We start from the raw sequence: 20257 nt of genomic DNA, 5'->3' as shown, positions 1-20257 counted from the left end.
CGTCGCCAGCCCAGCCCGGCCTGTTCCTGCTCCACGCACCAAGCCTACGGGGTGCGTCGTCAGCCCAGCCCGGCCTGTTCCTGCTCCACGCACCAAACCTACGGTGTGCGTCGCCAGCCCGGCCCGGTCTGTTCCTGCCACTCGCACCAAGCCAGGGGTGCGAGTCGCCAGCCTGGTCCAGCCTGTTCCTGCCACTCGCACCAAGCCAGGGGTGCGAGTCGTCAGCCTGGTTCAGCCCGTTCCTGCTACTCGCACCAAGCCCGGGGTGCGAGTCGTCAGCCTGGTCCAGCCCGTTCCTGCTACTCGCACCAAGCCAGGGGTGCGAGTCGTCAGCCTGGTTCAGCCCGTTCCTGCTACTCGCACCAAGTCCGGGGTGCGAGTCGTCAGCCTGGTCCAGCCCGTTCCTGCTACTCGCACCCAAGCCAGGGGTGCGAGTCGTCAGCCTGGTTCAGCCCGTTCCTGCTACTCGCACCAAGCCAGGGGTGCGAGTCGTCAGCCTGGTTCAGCCCGTTCCTGCTACTCGCACCAAGCCCGGGGTGCGAGTCGTCAGCCTGGTAAGACCGGTCAGCTGCTCCACAACGGAGCGTAAGCAATCCGCTCCGTCAATGACCAGTCCAGATCCAGCCAGCGGGTCAGACCGGACCAGGGGCGCTACGGGGTATTATGGAGGGGTGGTGGTCAAGGCCGAGCCGGAGCCGCCTCCGAGGAGGAATGCCCACCCAGCCCCCCCCTGTTTGGGGTGTTTAGACGCGGTCGCAGTCCGCGCCTTTAGGGGGGGGTACTGTCACACCCTGGCTCGGGGACTCTATATGTTGAGCCAGGGTGTGTGCATTCTATGTGTTCGTTTTCTATGTTGGGTATTCTAAGTTGTTCTGTTTCTATGTTTGCCTGTATGACTCCCAATCAGAGGCAACGAGTGTCAGCTGTCGGCTGGTTGTCTCTGATTGGGAGCCATATTTAATCTGTATGTTTTCCTTTGGGTGTTGTGGGTTTTTGTTCCGTTTCGGTATGTTTAACCGTTGGACTTCACGAGTCGTGTTTTGTTTTGTTCGTTACTTTAATTAAAATAAAGTCATGTTTGTATCACACGCTGCGCCTTGGTCCGCTTCCTGTAACGACGATCGTGACAGGGAAACTCACCTCATCCACCATCAATGTGTAGCACCCACCTCAGTGATGCACAGTTACCATTTTTGTGCCAGAACGCTCACCACACATCCACTATCAGGTGGAGAGGTGAGGAGTGATATATGCCAATTAGGAATGAGGGGGATGATTAGGTGGCCATGATGGAATGTGGCCAGGTTGGGAATGTAGCCATGACACCGGGGTGAACACTCCTACTCTTACAATAAGTGCCATGGGATTTTGAATGACCACAGAGAGTCAGGACACCCATTTTAATGTCCCATCCGAAAGATGGCACCCTACGCAGGGCAATGTCCCCAAATGTAATCAAGGTTTGAAATGATTATGTTTTAGTCAAATATTATATCTGTTTAGGCTTCTTGCGGTCAATTTACAGTCTAAATATTTGTTTTATTATGTTCCGTCCCCCCGACCATCTGCTCAAGAAAAAATTGGCCCGCGGCTGAATATAGTTGATGATCCCTGTCCTAGGGCGTTTAAGAGATAGGAGCCCATCCTTCAAAAAGAGCACATGGTGCCACTTACAGTACAGAACCAGATCTGCAGCCAACATCATTTTGAAGACCCTCGCCTCGGTTGTACTGCATCTAGTTATAAAAAATATATATACTGTATATAAAAGAAATCTTGCAAATCTTAATTTCTTCCCACAATTGACAAATAATATGCATAATAATATAAGCATTTCTACAAAGGATTGTTACCCATACCCCCCCCACACACACACACACACTCATGCACACACACACAACCACAAGCTCAAATGTTCAACAGTTGTTCCACCCCCAAGGCCAACTCAAGAGAAGACGATGTATGAATGCGTATACAGTTTGGTTGTTTAAAGAAGGCATGCCAAATTGCCAAATTGAGAAGGAATGGGAAGATTATATTAACCCCCCTTCCCCCCAATACCCACACATGCTGGTCCCCTGTTGTGACCCATCTCCCCAAGCAACTATTTACATTTACATTTACGTCATTTAGCAGACGCTCTTATCCAGAGCGACTTACAAATTGGTGCATTCACCTTATAGCCAGTGGGATAACCACTTTACAATATGTTTTTTGTGCACAGACCATTTTATAATTCTGTGCCGCCAGGACCACATTAATATAACCCCTCCCCATTGGTTACTGCAATCAGTGTTTCCAGCACTGCCACTACCTGGGTGGGGTACTCCACTGGAATTCCTACCGGCTAGGTACGAGGTCTTCAAGGTTCTCATTAGCAGCTTTGAGAAAATCCTTGTATATTATGCCCACCCATCTGGGGGCTTTGGCTCTTGGGGGGGTGGTGCTGCTTTAGTGGGTCTCTGATCGCATTCACTTTTCTGTCATGGCTACGTAGGCTACTTGCAGTAGGCCTATAAAACGGATAAGGACTTCTCCTTAGTGGCTGGGTCGCTCAGGTTGGTGTCTAGGATATAGGGTTGGCACTGTTCCATCATGATAAGACAAAAATAATCAAACAACTTTTTATTTTTTTATTATTGTAAAATGTGTATCCCATGTCTTCGCAAGAGTGAAGACTTTCGCTCTGTCACAACTCCTGCTCGCAGACACACATGGGCTCTGGCATTTGCAACCATTTTCCTCACTCACTTAACTCATCACACATTTCCAATCACACAAAACACACATGCACCCCATCTTCCTACACACCCACACTCCCCTCACATATACACCCATACATACCCACATACTGTGCCTTTTATGTCCTCTGCTTGTCATGTTTTTATTTCTACTTTGTTGATTCCTGCCTAATTTCAGGCTTTGGGTACTTTTGTGTTCCAGTTCCTTATATTTGGGGATTTATTATTTCATGAATTGTCCTATCTTTTATCTATTTATAAATACTATAAATACATAAAAATAGAATACAAATTATTTTACAACATTCCTTAACTTGAATAGTATAGTGTAATTATAATGTATTTATTAATTGTTATATTTTATTATTTCAGTTTAAAAAATATATATATTATTACAATCCCTACCATTAATAGTGTTGGATGTTCAATTTCATTTAGAATAGCCATTGATTGGTCTTGGTGTCTCGGAACAGTTGGTTATCGACTACGAGAGCTACACGTCTCCCTTTTTTGTCTATTGTCTTTAAAGAGTGGATACAGTACGTTGCGTCGTTCTGCAATTTTCTATTGGGAACTGATCGTTCATGCCTATTTTAATGCCGGCGAGTCTTTTGCGCAGGCTTTTAACCATTATTTTATCTTTAAAGGATGCACATTTGGCAGCGATTGGGCACTCGTATCGCTGTCCTCTCTATCCGAAACGATGTAAGCGTTCAAGTTTAATTTGGTCGACAATGTCGCCTGGGATCTGCAGTGCTTTAACCATGAATTCTTTCACCACTCTCTCTGGATCTTCACCTTCATCCTCTTTAATTCTGGTAAGCACCAGATTTCGCGTATTGATCTAGTCTGTATATCAAGTAGGGATTCTCTCAACAACTTGTTCTCTCTTTTAAGTTCATTAACGTCAGCTTCTGTACCCTTCAGCTTTTTAGTTTATTTTTCCAGTTTCACGGCTTTCTCATCACTCATTTCAAGGCTTGCCTTCATCTCATGTATATCTGTACAGACTAACTCAAGTACGCCTCATTTATAATTTATAGATTTTATAATTTTAGTGCGGTTTCCACGCTTACTGTACAGGATGATGAAAATATCTCAAAAACCAAGAGAGGAATTGCTAAAAACTAAACCAAAGAAGAAAAACAACGCAACAGTGTTTCGCACTAAGTACACCAAGTGTTCGGAGAAAATGAAAGCAATCCTGAAAAAGCACTGGCATATTCTGCAATCAGACAAAATAATTGCACACCTCTTCAAGGAACCCCCACTGGTGGTATGTAAGCGTGGCCCCAATATTGGGGATAGCTTAGTGAGATCTGACTTGCCCCCTGAGCCCACTCAGACACTCTTGACACCTATTCCAAATGGGTACTACAAATGTGGCTCATGCACACAGTGCAATAGCACTACATAAACATCCTTCTTCAGACACCCACATACAGGTCGAAAAATCCCTGTTTGGGGTATCATCTCATGCAAGACAACGAGAGTAATGTATCTCATCACCTGTACATGTGGGAAAGCCTACGTAGGACAAACGAAAAGACAATTAAAACAACGCATAGCTGAATGCAGCTCAATCAGGTGTAAGAACACTGACTATCCAGTAGCAGCTCACTTTGTTGAAGCTAACCATCCAATCTCCTCCCTCATATACACAGGCATTGAGCATGTTGCTCTACCAAGGAGAGGAGGTAACATCGAGACCCTACTACTGCAGAGGGAGGCCTACTGGATATCCTATTTAAAAACACTGACCCCTAGTGGTCTGAATATTGACTTTGATCTCAGGCCCTTCTTATTTTACATTTACATTTACATCATTTAGCAGACGCTATTATCCAAAGCGACTTACAAATTGGTGCATTCAACTTATGATAGCCAGTGGGACAACCACTTTTTTTTATGGGGGGGTGGGGGAGGGGGGGTAGAAGGATGATGATACTATTCCAGGTATTCCTTAAAGAGGTAGGGTTTCAAGTGTCTCCGGAAGGTGGTCAGTGACTCCGCTGTCCTGGTGTCGTGGGGGAGCTTGTTCCACCATTGAGGTGCCAGAGCAGCAAATAGCTTTGACTGGGCTGAGCGGGAACTGTGCTTCTGTAGAGGTAGGGGAGCTAGCAGGCCAGAGGTGGATGAACGTAGTGCCCTCGTTTGGGTGTAGGGTCTGATCATGACCAATTATATTTTTTGTGAACAGGTCTTGAAATTGAATACACTGCTCAAAAAAATAAAGGGAACACTAAAATAACACATCCTAGATCTGAATGAACGAAATAATCTTATTAAATACTTTTTTCTTTACATAGTTGAATGTGCTGACAACAAAATCACACAAAAATTATCAATGGATATCAAATTTATCAACCCATGGAGGTCTGGATTTGAAGTCACCCTCAAAATTAAAGTGGAAAACCACACTACAGGCTGATCCAACTTTGATGTAATGTCCTTAAAACAAGTCAAAATGAGGCTCAGTAGTGTGTGTGGCCTCCACGTGCCTGTATGACCTCCCTACAACGCCTGGGCATGCTCCTGATGAGGTGGCGGATGGTCTCCTGAGGGATCTCCTCCCAGACCTGGACTAAAGCATCCGCCAACTCCTGGACAGTCTGTGGTGCAACGTGGCATTGGTGGATGGAGCGAGACATGATGTCCCAGATGTGCTCAATTGGATTCAGGTCTGGGGAATGGGCGGGCCAGTCCATAGCATCAATGCCTTCCTCTTGCAGGAACTGCTGACACACTCCAGCCACATGAGGTCTAGCATTGTCTTGCATTAGGAGGAACCCAGGGCCAACCGCTCCAGCATATGGTCTCACAAGGGGTCTGAGGATCTCATCTCGGTACCTAATGGCAGTCAGGCTACCTCTGGTGAGCACATGGAGGGCTGTGCGGCCCCCCAAAGAAATGCCACCCCACACCATGACTGACCCACTGCCAAACCGGTCATGCTGGAGGATGTTGCAGGCAGCAGAACGTTCTCCACGGCGTCTCCAGACTCTGTCACGTCTGTCACATGTGCTCAGTGTGAACCTGCTTTCATCCGTGAAGAGCACAGGGCGCCAGTGGCGAATTTGCCAATCTTGGTGTTCTCTGGCAAATGCCAAATGTCCTGCACGGTGATGGGCTGTAAGCACAACCCCCACCTGTGGACGTCGGGCCCTCATACCACCCTCATGGAGTCTGTTTCTGACCGTTTGAGCAGACACATGCACATTTGTGGCCTGCTGGAGGTCATTTTGCAGGGCTCTGGCAGTGCTCCTCCTGCTCCTCCTTGCACAAAGGCGAAGTAGCAGTCCTGCTGCTGGGTTGTTGCCCTCCTACGGCCTCCTCCCACGTCTCCTGATGTACTGGCCTGTCTCCTGGTAGCGCCTCCATGCTCTGGACACTACGCTGACAGACACAGCAAACCTTCTTGCCACAGCTCGCATTGATGTGCCATCCTGGATGAGCTGCACTACCTGAGCCACTTGTGTGGGTTGTAGACTCCGTCTCATGCTACCACTAGAGTGAAAGCACCGCCAGCATTCAAAAGTGACCAAAACATCAGCCAGGAAGCATAGGAACTGAGAAGTGGTCTGTGGTCACCACTTGCAAAACCAGTCCTTTATTGGGGGTGTCTTGCTAATTGCCTATAATTTCCACCTGTTGTCTATTCCATTTGCACAACAGCATGTGAAATTTATTGTCAATCAGTGTTGCTTCCTAAGTGGACAGTTTGATTTCACAGAAGTGTGTTTAACTTGGAGTTACATTGTGTTGTTTAAGTGTTCCCTTTATTTTTTTGAGCAGTGTATATTCTTTCTACAGCTTATCAGCGTACACCCAATATGTTCCCCCTGTTGATGATGCTTATTATGCATTATGGTTTAACCAAAACATTTAATGAAATTGGAAATATTTAAATATATATGTGAAATTAAATGAAACAATGTATGTTGATGCTAATGATAATGATAACAATGGCATAATATATTCAATATGCTGTGGGCTATTGTCTTTTAACAGTTTTTGCTTAATTCATTCTGATTAACCTAGCAATTACGACACACCCCTCACTATTGTCATTGGTTGCACTAATTGCACTGTTTGTCTACATAACCAGGTTCAAGCATTCATGACATTACCCTGAAGAAGGCACAGTGATGCCGAAATGTTGGTGTTTTTTACCCAATAAATTACTGGGAGTTTATACATTGAGCGTGCGACTCTCTTTATTTGTTTTTATAGCCAACCACTTGAATAACTTTTTTGTTGACAAGATTAGCAAACTTAGATATGACATGCAAACAACACATGCTGAGCCTTCATATTCATGCATAATGGGATATTAACTCAGACCCTAACAGCAGCCTGGGCAGAGTGTACATTCCTCAGTGCCCCAAGTTCTCCAATGAGCTGCGTCAAACTTGGGTTAAGGTGTACTCAAGGTTCCATGTCTCAAGCCAATGCAAGCCTTGGACATTCATGGCTTCCCCCGAGGAGTTTGGACTGGACCAGTACCCCGTCATAGACCCCATTGTTGCGGCCATGGTCCTCGCAGACAAGGAGATCATTGGTAGGTCTCCCTGCTGTCCTCCGGGATCTCATCAGGCTGCTGACGACCACTTAAAGGTCACCTTCCTGACCTTGGCCATGGTGGCTTGCCTCATGAATGCCACCACTCTGTTGCAGACATACCTGCATGGTCTGATAGCTCGCCTGTCCACCGACGGTGACCCTGAGCTGACAGCTGAAATGACTCAGGTGTCCACACTCCTCTCCCTCTTAAACATTGAGATGTCACATGCTAATGGTAAAGCCCTGTCTACGGTCATTTCGTCACGCAGACAGCTTTGGCAAAGATGTCGGCCTTCGTGAAGACCCCCTTTATGGAGTTCCCCATCTCCCCAGGCCAAGTTTTTGGTACTGGTGTGGACGCCATTTTGGACCATTTACATTTACGTCATTTAGCAGACGCTCTTATCCAGAGCGACTTACAAATTGGTGCATTCACCCTATAGCCAGTGGGATAACCACTTTACAATTATTATTTTTTTGGGGGGGGGTAGAAGGATTACTTTATCCTATCCCAGGTATTCCTTAAAGAGGTGGGGTTTCAAATGTCTCCGGAAGGTGGTGAGTGACTCCGCTGTCCTGGCGTCGTGAGGGAGCTTGTTCCACCATTGGGGTGCCAGAGCAGCGAACAGTTTTGACTGGGCTGAGCGGGAACTATGCTTCCGCAGTGGAAGGGGAACCAGCAGGCCAGAGGTGGATGAACGCAATGCCCTCGTTTGGGTGTAGGGACTGATCAGAGCCTGAAGGTACGGAGGTGCCGTTCCCCTCACAGCTCCATAGGCAAGCACCATGGTCTTGTAACAGATGCGAGCTTCAACTGGAAGCCAGTGGAGTGTGCGGAGGAGCGGGGTGACGTGAGAGAACTTGGGAAGGTTGAACACCAGACGGGCTGCGGCATTCTGGATGAGTTGTAGGGGTTTAATGGCACAGGCAGGGAGCCCAGCCAACAGCGAGTTGCAGTAATCCAGACGGGGAGATGACAAGTGCCTGGATTAGGACCTGTGCCGCTTCCTGTGTAAGGCAGGGTCGTACTCTCCGAATGTTGTAGAGCATGAACCTACAGGATCGGGTCACCGCCTTGATGTTAGCGGAGAACGACATGGTGTTGTCCAGGGTCACGCCAAGGCTCTTCGCACTCTGGGAGGAGGACACAACGGAGTTGTCAACCGTGATGGCGAGATCATGGAACGGGCAGTCCTTCCCCGGGAGGAAGAGCAGCTCCGTCTTGCCAAGGTTCAGCTTGAGGTGGTGATCCGTCATCCATACTGATATGTCTGCCAGACATGCAGAGATGCGATTCGCCACCTGGTTATCAGAAGGGGGAAAGGAGAAGATTAGTTGTGTATCGTCAGCGTAGCAATGATAGGAGAGGCCATGTGAGGATATGACAGAGCCAAGTGACTTGGTGTATAGCGAGAATAGGAGAGGGCCTAGAACTGAGCCCTGGGGGACACCAGTGGTGAGAGCGCGTGGTGCGGAGACAGCTTCTCGCCACGCCACTTGGTAGGAGCGACCGGTCAGGTAGGACGCAATCCAAGAGTGAGCCGCGCCGGAGATGCCCAGCTCGGAGAGGGTGGAGAGGAGGATCTGATGGTTCACAGTATCAAAGGCAGCAGACAGGTCTAGAAGGACAAGAGCAGAGGAAAGAGAGTTAGCTTTAGCAGTGCGGAGAGCCTCCGTGACACAGAGAAGAGCAGTCTCAGTTGAATGACCAGTCCTGAAACCTGACTGGTTTGGATCAAGAAGGTCATTCTGAGAGAGATAGCAAGAGAGTTGGCTAAAGACGGCACGCTCAATAGTTTTGGAAAGAAAAGAAAGAAGGGATACTGGTCTGTAGTTGTTGACATCAGAGGGATCGAGTGTTGGTTTTTTGAGAAGGGGTGCAACTCTCGCTCTCTTGAAGACGGAAGGGACATAGCCAGCGGTCAAGGATGAGTTGATCAGCGAGGTGAGGTAGGGGAGAAGGTCACCGGAGATGGTCTGGAGAAGAGAGGAGGGGATAGGGTCAAGCGGGCAGGTTGTTGGGCGGCCTGCAGTCACAAGTCGCAAGATTTTATCTGGAGAGAGAGGGGAGAAAGAAGTCAAAGCATAGGGTAGGGCAGTGTGAGCAGGACCAGCAGTGTCATTTGACTTAACAAATGAGGATCGGATGTCGTCAACCTTCTTTTCAAAGTGGTTGACGAAGTCATCCACAGAGAGGGAGGAGGGGGGGAGGATTCAGCAGGGAGGAGAATGTGGCAAAGAGCTTCCTAGGGTTAGAGGCAGATGCTTGGAATTTAGAGTGGTAGAAAGTGGCCTTGGCAGCAGAAACAGATGAAGAAAATGTAGAGAGGAGGGAGTGAAAAGATGCCAGGTCCGCAGGGAGTCTAGTTTTCTTCCATTTCCGCTCAGCTGCCCGGAGCTCTGTTCTGTGAGCTCGCAATGAGTCATCAAGCCACGGAGCTGGAGGGGAGGACCGAGCCGGCCGGGAGGATAGGGGACATAGAGAGTCAAAGGATGCAGAAAGGGAGGAGAGGAGGTTTGAGGAGGCAGAATCAGGAGATTGGAGGGAGAAGGATTGAGCAGAGGGAAGAGATGATAGGATGGAAGAGGAGAGAGTAGCGGGAGAGAGAGAGCGAAGGTTGCGGCAGCGCATTACCATCTGTGTAGGGGCAGAGTGAGTAGTGTTGGAGGAGAGCGAGAGAGAAAAGGATACAAAGTAGTGGTCGGAGACATGGAGGGGAGTTGCAGTGAGATTAGTAGAAGAACAGCATCTAGTAAAGATGAGGTCAAGCGTATTGCCTGCCTTGTGAGTAGGGGGGACGGTGAGAGGGTGAGGTCAAAAGAGGAGAGGAGTGGAAAGAAGGAGGCAGAGAGAAATGAGTCAAATGTAGACGTAGGGAGGTTGAAATCCCCCCAAAACTGTGAGGGGTGAGCCATCCTCAGGAAAGGAACTTATCAAGGCGTCAAGCTCATTGATGAACTCTCCAAGGGAACCTGGAGGGCGATAGATGACAAGGATATTAAGCTTAAATGGGCTAGTGACTGTGACAGCATGGAATTCAAATGAGGAGATAGACAGATGGGTTAGGGGGAAAAATTGAGAATGTCCACTTGGGAGAGATGAGGATTCCTGTGCCACCACCCCGCTGACCAGATGCTCTCGGGGTATGCGAGAACACATGGTCAGACGAGGAGAGAGCAGTAGGAGTAGCAGTGTTTTCAGTGGTAATCCATGTTTCCGTCAGCGCCAAGAAGTCGAGGGACTGGAGGGTAGCATAGGCTGGGATGAAGTCTGCCTTGTTGGCAGCAGAACGGCAGTTCCAGAGGCTGCCTGAGACCTGGAACTCCAGGTGTGTGGTGCGTGCAGGGACCACCAGGTTAGAGAGGCAGCAGCCACGCGGTGTGAGGCGTTTGTGTAGCCTGTGCGGAGAGGAGAGAACAGGGATAGGCAGAGGCATAGTTGACAGGCTGCAGCAAATGGCTACAATAATGCAGAGGAGATCGGAATGAAATGAGCTAAACATCTGGGAAAGGAGAGAGCGGGGCCTCCCTCACCACAACTCCCAAATATAACTCTCAGAAACTATAATTGTTTCACTGAAACACCCGAATATAACTCTCCCAACTTCCACTTTAGAAATTAGAATTGTTGTAAACTACAGCGGTTCAATGTTTCTAGGAATAGACTCTAACTTACTTTATTCAGCTAGCTAACTTGGTACAGTATTCTTCCATGAAAACCGCCCAGGGCACCGTATCCTATGACGCCATAGCTAACTAGCATGCTAGCATCCAATAACACACGGTTTAGCACCAATACTTGGTTACAACAAACTACCAATAGTGTGTTAACACACTAAACAGATAATTCGTGTCCGTGTCTAGTTCCTTTCATAACGCAGCAATAATTAAACGTTGGCTAGCTAGCACAAAGTCAGTCATGCTAGCTACACAAGTGGACTACACATCTCGAATGTTCAGAAAGGGAAGCTTTATGTTGCAAAATTCTCATTGACTAAAATTATATTGTATTTAGCTGCTACAGTACTGCTAGCTGGTAGTGTTGGCTAGCTAGCAATGGCTGTGGTGTTGACTTTGTTTGAAAAACGGCGTCGCTGCGAACGAGTGTAGCTGGCTAAAATGATATTGTATTTAGTTGCTACAGTACTGCTAGCTGGTAGTGTTGGCTAGCTAACAATGGCTGCTGTGTTGACTTTGTTTGAAAAACGGCGTTGAGGGGAACGAATGTAGCTGGCTAAAATGATATTGTATTTAGTTGCTACAGTACTGCTAGCTGGTAGTGTTGGCTAGCTAGCAATGGCTACGGTGTTGACTTTGTTTGAAAAACGGCGTCGCTGCGAACGAATGTAGCTGGCTAGCTAACCTCGATAGTTTCTCTATACTACACCTTTATCTTTGATACAAATACAACTATGTAGCTAGCTAACATTACACTAATCAAATCGTTCCATTGTAATGTAATGTGTCATATTACCTGCGGAGCGAAGTACAGCATGACTACTCACCTCGCCTGCCTCTCGGACCAAACGGCAAAGCCACCATGCAGTCTTTCATGGGTCCCCCTGCCCCGCGTTACCCTACCCAGAGACCATTGCAGTCTAGACCTCAGCTCTCCCCTGCCTTGGAAAGGCTGCTTGTGGCCCTCCCCCAAACCAGCCACGCCCTGATCAGCCACGTCAACAGGCTCCCTGTCAGCAGTGACGCCACCACCAGCACAGGCAGTGGCATAACAAGCACTGTCCCTCTGATCCGAAGAAGGACTGGCCCATCAGTCATCCTGATGGGTGTGGCCCCAGCATCGGCCACTTCTCCTACGCCCATCAGGCAAAGTGGGAGGAGCTTGTGGAGTCCCCCTGGGTGCTGGATACAGTACTACAGCGGTACATACTCCAGTTCCGATGCCAGCCACCACCTTTCAGAAGGGTTCTGGTCAACTACAACAGCCGACCCCCTGAAAAGAGAAGCTCTCCAACTGGAGATAGTCTCCCTGCTGGAGAAGATTGCAATCAGAAATCTCGAACCATCAGAACAGCACAGTGGGTTCTATGAAGTATATTTCCTAATCCCTAAGAGGGATGGCGGCTTTCGCCCCATCCTGAACTTGAGGCCTCTCAACCAGTGCTTGAAATCCCTCCCCTTCAAGATGCTATCTCCGTACCGCATCCTACAGGTTATCAGGCCAGGCCTGTGGTTCACCACTGTCGACCTAAAAGATGCCTACTTCCACGTACTGACCCACCCAGCAAAATGCATGGATGCCGCTCTAGCACCCCTAACATCACAAGGTATGATAGTGCTAAATTACCTAGACGATTGGCTTATCTGCGCTCAGTCACGAGAACAGGCAGCAGCAGACACAACATCTCTCCTGAAGCACTTCTCAGAGCTAGGCCTCAGGTTGAACATCCCAGGGAAATGGTCCTAACAGCCTTGTCCACCTCCATGCCCCCTGCGGATCATGATGTTGATGTACGCATTCTGTGTCCTGTGAGATCCCTAAACGCGTACATGGAGAGGACTCAGGCGATCCGTCGCTCTGATCAGCTGTTTGTGTGCTTTGGAGATAGAGTACAGTGTAAGCCTATCTCGAAACAACGGTTGTCACATTGGATTGTAGACACTATCCTGCAAGCATATAGCCTAGCTGGCCACCCAGCCCCATCCTCTGGTACTGCACTCCACCAGGGGAGTTGCCACCTCCTGGGCACTGCTAAAGGGAATTGTGACTAAAATGAAAGGCCATTTAGTTTGACTAAAATGGCCCACTGTTTTCGTCATTTTGACAATATCTAGACTAAATCATTATTCAAATTACAAAAATGTGACTTAATTATATTTGAGTCAAACTGACTAAGACTAGACAACATTTTAAAAAATGGTGCCAAAATAAACACTGGTTCACACAATCTATCTATAGCAGTCCCTCTCTATCACCACACACACGTACCCACACACCCTCTCCTTTCTGACCGAAACCATATTCCCTCATCTCAGTCTGTGTGATAGTTTCAGACACCTTCACTTGTCTTCTGGTACGAAAGCAGAAGCACGTACACAAGATGAGTCCTGGAGACTAACAGTCACATTTTCAACTCTACTGATGGGTTTGTCACAAAAATTGTTGCGTTATATAGCAAATGCATTTCATGTTTCTATCAGCCTGGTCTTAACTTTTTTCATGCGTCAGGTAATTCATCCGCATGAAATTGGAAACGTGGTTACTGATGCAAATAAGTCACACACCATGCCTACTCTCCCGGTGGTACAAGCTCCCAGTAGGAAAAGGGGCAACGCTTGGAGCCACTTTACTTATGGTGTCGATTCAAACAAGACAGAATGCAAATATGGGAAAAATACTAGCAACCTTTAGCTAGCATTGATAATGCTAGCTAGATAGTTTGCTGCAACCTGTCAGACCACTACTTATTACAGAACTTTGATTACAATATACAGTAGCTACAGTATGTCCAGTGGTGGAAAAAGTACCCAATTGTCATACTTGAGTAAAAGTAAAGATACCTTAATAGAAAATGACTCAAGTAAAAGTGAAAGTCACCCAGTAAAATTCTACTTGAGTAAAAGTCTAAAAGTATCAAAAGTAAAAGTAAAAGTATGAATCATTTCGAAGTCCTTATATTAAGCAAACCAGATGGCACCATTTTCTTGTTTTGTTTAATTTACAGATAGCCAGGGGCACGCTCCAACACTCAGACATCATTTACAAACGAAGCATGTGTTTAGTGAGTCCACCAGATCAGAGGCAGTAGGGATGACCGGGATGTTATTTTGGTAAGTGTGTGAATTAGACAATTTTTCTATCCTGCTAAGCATTCAAATTGTAACGAGTACATTTGGGTGTCAGGGAAAATGTATGGAGTAAAAAGTATATTATTTTCTTTAGGAATGTAGTGAAGTAGAATTAAAAGTTGTCAAAAATAGAAATAGTAAAGTACAGATATCCCCAAAATGTACTTAAGTAGTACTTCCAAGTATTTTTACTTAAGTACTTTACATCACTGAGTATGTCAAGGGGCAGTGCTCCAGACTGCAACCATTTAGTCGCATTTTGCCACCCTTTGATTTGGCTGTGCTTGTTAAAAAAAAAAAATTGGTCGCATCATTGCCAGCTGAACATTGATTACATGGTCACCTCACTGAAAAGTTTCAAAACGTCAAATTTTTTGGCGGATAAAACCATGATTTGGTCAAACAGTAAAATGCATTATCTTCATGACTCCTGTAATGAAAGTGTCTGCCCAGCCCCTGGGCCTGTTTCGCTTCGGCCTGCTGCTGTGATGAGCGAGCCACTCTCTCTCCCTCTCCCCGGATGTGCACTCTGGGAGAGAGAAAAAAGGCTTCTGATTGTAAAGCATTTCAAAATCAAATTACAGGAAACACATTATAAGCAACCACTGTTGTTCTCAGTTTTCTGTGGGTATTTTTCTATTTGTCTTATCTTAATATTAAGCTCAATAGCATCTATTTTACAACCAAGTTATTTGATATGGTTTTAAGATACAAAGCGCGCGAAATGTGCAGTTGCGCTTCGGCCGTTGTGAGTGCATAGGGTAGCAGACTACAACTGCAAAGTTTTTTTTAAAGAAACGATTTACTGTTAGATTAATACATGACTACTAGCAATGGGTATTATTGTTAGCGATCTAGCTAATGTGTTTTGAGTTTTCACTTCCTCATGTGGTGAATTTGCCCCAAAATAAATTAACCTATGATATTAGTGCACATAAAGATGTAGGCAAATTCATCTCTATTGAACAAAATAAATTAAAAAATGGAGCCATATTTCAACAGTAAAATATATCAACAATACCCTAATGTCAACCCACAATTAATGGCATATCACTGGATTAGGTTGCACATCAAAATATCTTGAATCATGCATTCCTGCTTGGACATGTTAGATGCAATAAAGTATTTATTTTATAGCCTACCATCTCAGTAGTCTATTACACAGTCTGAAGCACTGTGAATTACTTTATAAGGTGATTACTACTTTTTCCAGTAAAAAATTGGTGGACCAAATCATGGTCTGGTGCCACCAACTGAAAACGTTGATGGGGAAAATGTTAGTCTGGAGCCCTGTCAAGGGGTGTGATGTTTTATCTGCTGCTGAGTAATGTGTTCTTCTGCCAATTTGGCTGTTGGGAAGAGAATCGTGCAATAGGATGTTATGCAGAAAAATATGTTGGTGGACAAGGCTATGTATGTTTGTGCATATGGAAGAGTGATTTATGTTTACTATAGGTTAATGAGGCAATACAAATGTGATGTGACTAAAATGTGACTAAAATGAAAGGGCATTTAGGTTGACTAAAATGGCCCAATGTTTTCGTCATTTTGACAATAACTAGACTAAATCATTATTCAAATGAGAAAAATTTGACTTAATTATATTTGAGTCAAATTGACTAAGACTAAATAAATAAAAAAGTGCCAAAATAAACACTGGTTCACACAATCTATCTATAGCAGTCCCTCTATCACCACACACCCTCTCCTTTCTGATCGAAACCACACTCAGTCTGTGTGATAGTTTCAGACACTTCCACTTGTCTTCTGGTACGAAAGCAGAAGCATGTACACCAAGATGAGTCCTGGAGACTAACAGTCACATTATACAAACAGTCACGTACAGTATTGTTCTAGAACGAACAAAGACCATGCAGAAAGCACATGGACAAAACTCACATTATCAGTGATGTCATTCATAACATTCTGCTCAGTGATGTCGTTCATAACATTCTGCTCTCTAGTACACTCTCAGGGACACACACACTGAGGCAGAGATAAGCTCATAGACGTTACTATCTCTCTATCATTCTATCTCTGTGGTTTCATGACGAAGATCCTTAATCCTTCTGCATCCTATCCAACGATAAGGTCAAATATCTGCAGGCATTTTATATCTGTTGGATGTTTGATGTATGATATCACTGATAGGAGAAACTGTCAATCCAGTCAATGGAGGATCTTACTTCAGTTACCATCCCAGGCCTCGGACAGCCCAAGAGGATTGGTCCGTCACTTTACGTTCACGCAAAACATCATAAATCCAGAGACATTAGAAGTCACTTACATCAAGTATGCATTGTTTGCTTGTAAACATTCAGTACTTCTCTTCACCTATTAGCGTATACCTACTTGGTAAACATTGCATGAGATCCAATATTCATACCGGATTAAACACTGCCATTAAGTTGGGGAATAGAAATAGCAGAAGAAGGAACCCATTTACAGAGCCAGGGTCTTCAACCACTCAAAGTATGTCTGTGTGGGAGAGAGGAGAGTGAAATTAAAAAAGAAAGAGAGCTAGAGAGAGAAAGAGAGATGAGAGAGATAATTGAGAAATAATTTAGGGAGAATTGAGAGAGAATTGTGAACACAAACTGACAGGACACTCGAAGGATCATGTTGGACAGTATGACACTGAGTGAGCCATATGTTTCTTTATTGATGATGTGTTGACTACTTATCCACTGTGCACAACCTGGGGTTAAAACACGCAATACTGAGTCTGCTCACTTTACAGTTTGACAAAGAGGAGAGGAGAGAGGGGCTGGGGTTTTCAGAGCACGCTATATAAATATGAGTATGTTTATACATGCACACAGAGATGACTAAACAGTCTTCTGGTTCTTTACAAGCTGGTGCCGGGGGGTTGGGGGGTAGAGGGGGGCAAGGCAGAACGCACAGTCGTCCAGTACTTGTATCGTTGCTAAGGTTTCTATCACATGACCAGAAGGGGCAAAGCAGGTAAGCGGTAGTAACAGGAAGTGGTAGTATATTTTCCTGGCCATGGGGGTAGAGTTTATAGAGAGGGGAGGGAGGGAGCAAGGCCATTCAGGAGACGGGGGGAGGAGTTGGAGGGATAATAGTACGTTGAGGGTGGGAGTGTTTGGGGGGAGGGGGGGATGATAGTAAATTGAGGGTTGGAGTGTTTGGGAGGAGGGGTGTGAGGAGTTGGGGGGCTGATAATAGGGTGAGGGTGGGAGTGTTTGGGGGGAGGGCTGTGAGGAGTTGGGGGGCTGATAGTGGGAGCATAAGGTGGCCAGCCACAAGCGTTCGTTCACGTCTCTTAAGTTAAAATGGAGCTCTTTAAACTAATGACACAATATAGTATACATACTGTACAACCACCACTGAGCTGGCACTGGGACCACAGGGGTAGGGAGAGGTGGCATCTGTGTCTGGGGTTCAATACGCTAACATTCAATAATGAAATAAAACACAGGAGCAACACACAGACAGATAGACAGACAGACAGACCAACAGGGGTTAATGCTTCACAACACAGTCACACAATGTACAACGATCTTCATCTTTATATAATATCATACAGGATTCATCTTATAAATGCCTTCGGCTATAATACAAAACATGTTAAATCAAAGTATTCTGTTCTTCTTGAACTGCAGAGAACACTGAGAGAAATAAAACGTAACCACGCATACAATGGTGGCGGACTGGTGGCACAAGCGTGTATGTGTTGTGTGTGTGTGTGTGTGTGTGTGTGTGTGTGTGTGTGTGTGTGTGTGTGTGTGTGTGTAAGCGAGAGCGATAGAGACAGCCAGGGAAAGAGCAAGTCTGTGTGTGAATGTGTGTGTGTGCATGTATGAATCTTCCCTCCCTCCCTTCAAAGAAAACAAAACAAAATAAAAAGTGCCAAGGTAAAGTGAATTCAAGTAATGTGTGCTCTGTCCACAGGAGAGGGGGCGAGAGGTGGGAAGGAGGGGGAGGGTCCTGTGGCCTCAGCGGAGCCTCCCTATTGGCTCTTCCTGTGCTCCGTCAGGCTGACGGGCGTGTCTGTGGGCGTTTCCCCACGGGCGGCTCTAGAGAGAAGCTCCACCCACTTGTCCTGGACCTCTGCGTCCTGGGCGCTGAACAGCAAAGCCTGCTGGGAGTTACTCAGCCGGAACGCGTGTTTGAGCTCTGACTTCTCTGTTGCCGATGGCGCTGACATGTTCACCTCAAACCCCGGGAGGGGTATGGCCCGTGCCCCGCGGGAGTCCTAAAGAGACACAACAAACAGGCCAATCAGAATCAAGAGGAAGCATAACAGTCCAGTTTTTCTCTAATTTAATTCAGGGGGCTAGATTGTGTTTCATAAGGCACGTGCATAATCTCTCTCCCCTCCCCCTCCTCGTTCCCCAGTTTCTATCTAATCATTAAATGCTAACAATCATTAATTCTAATCTTCTGCCAGGGGATGTCAGCTTTCTGCCTGCCTGGGATTGTTGCAGAGATGGGATTTTGGTCTCTAACATGGAATGGGCAGAGCTGGCTACAGTGACTGGTTTTCAGCCCTGGAGATGTCTGCATACTGCACCTATCCTATAAAGGACACTGGTGAAGCACCTTCAGGAGAGGGGAGAAGTAGGTAGAGGTTTCCCCTAACAACAGACATGGTCAGTTATTTTTCATCCCTTTATTGGTTCAAATTCCACCTGGCGTACAGACAATAGGAACATGCATGTCAGGACACTGTACATTACAGGCGGTGTAAAGATTGCTGATAGCTACTTTACTGAGGAAAAATATACTTACTATGACTGAGACATGTGGTTGTCCCACCTAGCTATCTAAGTCGCTCTGGATAAGCGTAAAGTAAATGACTCAAATGTAAATGTAATGTAAAGCACACATACACACAGGTCTATACAGGTGACCTGGGCATGGAGACAGGATGTAGACAAGACAGCGGTACAAAGACACAAATACACAGACAGACAGAGACAGACAGACAGACAGAGACAGACAGACAGACAGAGACAGACAGAGACAGACAGACAGAGACAGACAGACAGGTACACAAAGACACTGATATAGACAGACACGTGAAAAAAAAAACAGACACAGGTGTCTGAGAGAGACCCTCAGGTGTGTGTGAGGTTAACCCTTACCTGTCCGCTGGTCTGCAGGTAGAGCACTAGAGGATCAGTCTTGGTGACAGCCACCCAGGTCTTGGTCCAGCTCTTGCCCTTCTCCTGCACCTGCAGCTGGCCACACAGCAGACAGTTGTCCCCCAATAGAGACAGAGACACCTGCTTCTGGAGGGACAGAAACACACACAGGAAGCAGAGTTAAAGGCACAATCCCAAATTCGATCCACTGCAGTGGGAGTCAATACTCACATAATATTCTATAGTTTAAGAGAAATACAGTATATGTTTAACCCATGAACAAACCAATGTTTGGAATGGGAGTTCACTTTCACTATTTGCTCTACTTTTAATTCAATAATATAATACCATATATTGTATGATGTGCTCTGCACAGGCAGTCTATTGAACACTAATTCATATTGACTCCTGGTAAACACAGAGATTAATCCTATTGAGCCCTGCAGACTATGGACTGTGTGTACCACTTTTTGTCTCTATAGTGTGTGTGTGTGTGTGTGTGTGTGAGATTGAAAGTAGTGAACCATGCTCTGTGGGGCTGTCTGGGCTGGGCTCTGTCTTCTCTGTCATCCTCGGGTGACTAATGGGATTGTTCCGCTCTCTCCAGAGGCTGGCACTGAGACAATGTGCCTGCTGCCAACCTCTATACTCCAACCCCCCTTCTCAGACCTGCTCTGGTGAGAGTACTACACACCACAACATCTCCCTCCAGTCCATGTTAGCTTCTCAGCAACACTGTGCCATATACAATAAGTATGATGTGTGATTGTCTTATGATACTTGTGGGGAAGCTTCATTTAAATGAAGTTATGTTCTACTTTTTTTCTATTGTATTCTATAAGCTCAGAGTCAGTCGGTCCTCACCTCGGCTGTAGCTTTCTTCTTCAGCTCTCCTGGGGCCCCTGCAGGCCCTTCAGGGACTTGGCTCGTCTCATAGCATTCAGGACACACTCGACACGTCTTGTTCTCCAACATCTTAGAGCATTTACCACAGATGGCCTGCAGAGGGAGGGAACGAGATAATGAGGAATGGAG

General features: G+C 46.2%; 1 protein-coding gene across 3 annotated transcripts in view; it reads right to left on the bottom strand.

Moving 5' to 3' along the window:
• Positions 1-16728: 16728 nt before the first annotated feature.
• The window catches only part of LOC121545394 (FYVE, RhoGEF and PH domain-containing protein 3), a 124236-nt gene continuing 120707 nt past the window's right edge, over positions 16729-20257 (bottom strand). For all 3 annotated transcript variants that reach the window (XM_041855886.2, XM_041855888.2, XM_041855887.2), the window contains exons 17-19: positions 20087-20221; positions 19223-19369; positions 16729-18330 (exon numbers count right to left, since the gene is read on the bottom strand). In XM_041855886.2, coding sequence (XP_041711820.2) covers positions 18085-18330; positions 19223-19369; positions 20087-20221 — 528 coding nt within the window. In that variant the 3' untranslated portion in view covers positions 16729-18084. The remainder of the gene's footprint in view (positions 18331-19222; positions 19370-20086; positions 20222-20257) is intronic.

The sequence above is a fragment of the Coregonus clupeaformis genome, chromosome 30 (assembly GCF_020615455.1).
Source record: "Coregonus clupeaformis isolate EN_2021a chromosome 30, ASM2061545v1, whole genome shotgun sequence".
NCBI lineage: Eukaryota > Metazoa > Chordata > Actinopteri > Salmoniformes > Salmonidae > Coregonus > Coregonus clupeaformis.
The sequence above is the reverse complement of the archived record's forward strand: the minus strand, read 5'-3'. Positions and strand labels throughout refer to the sequence as shown.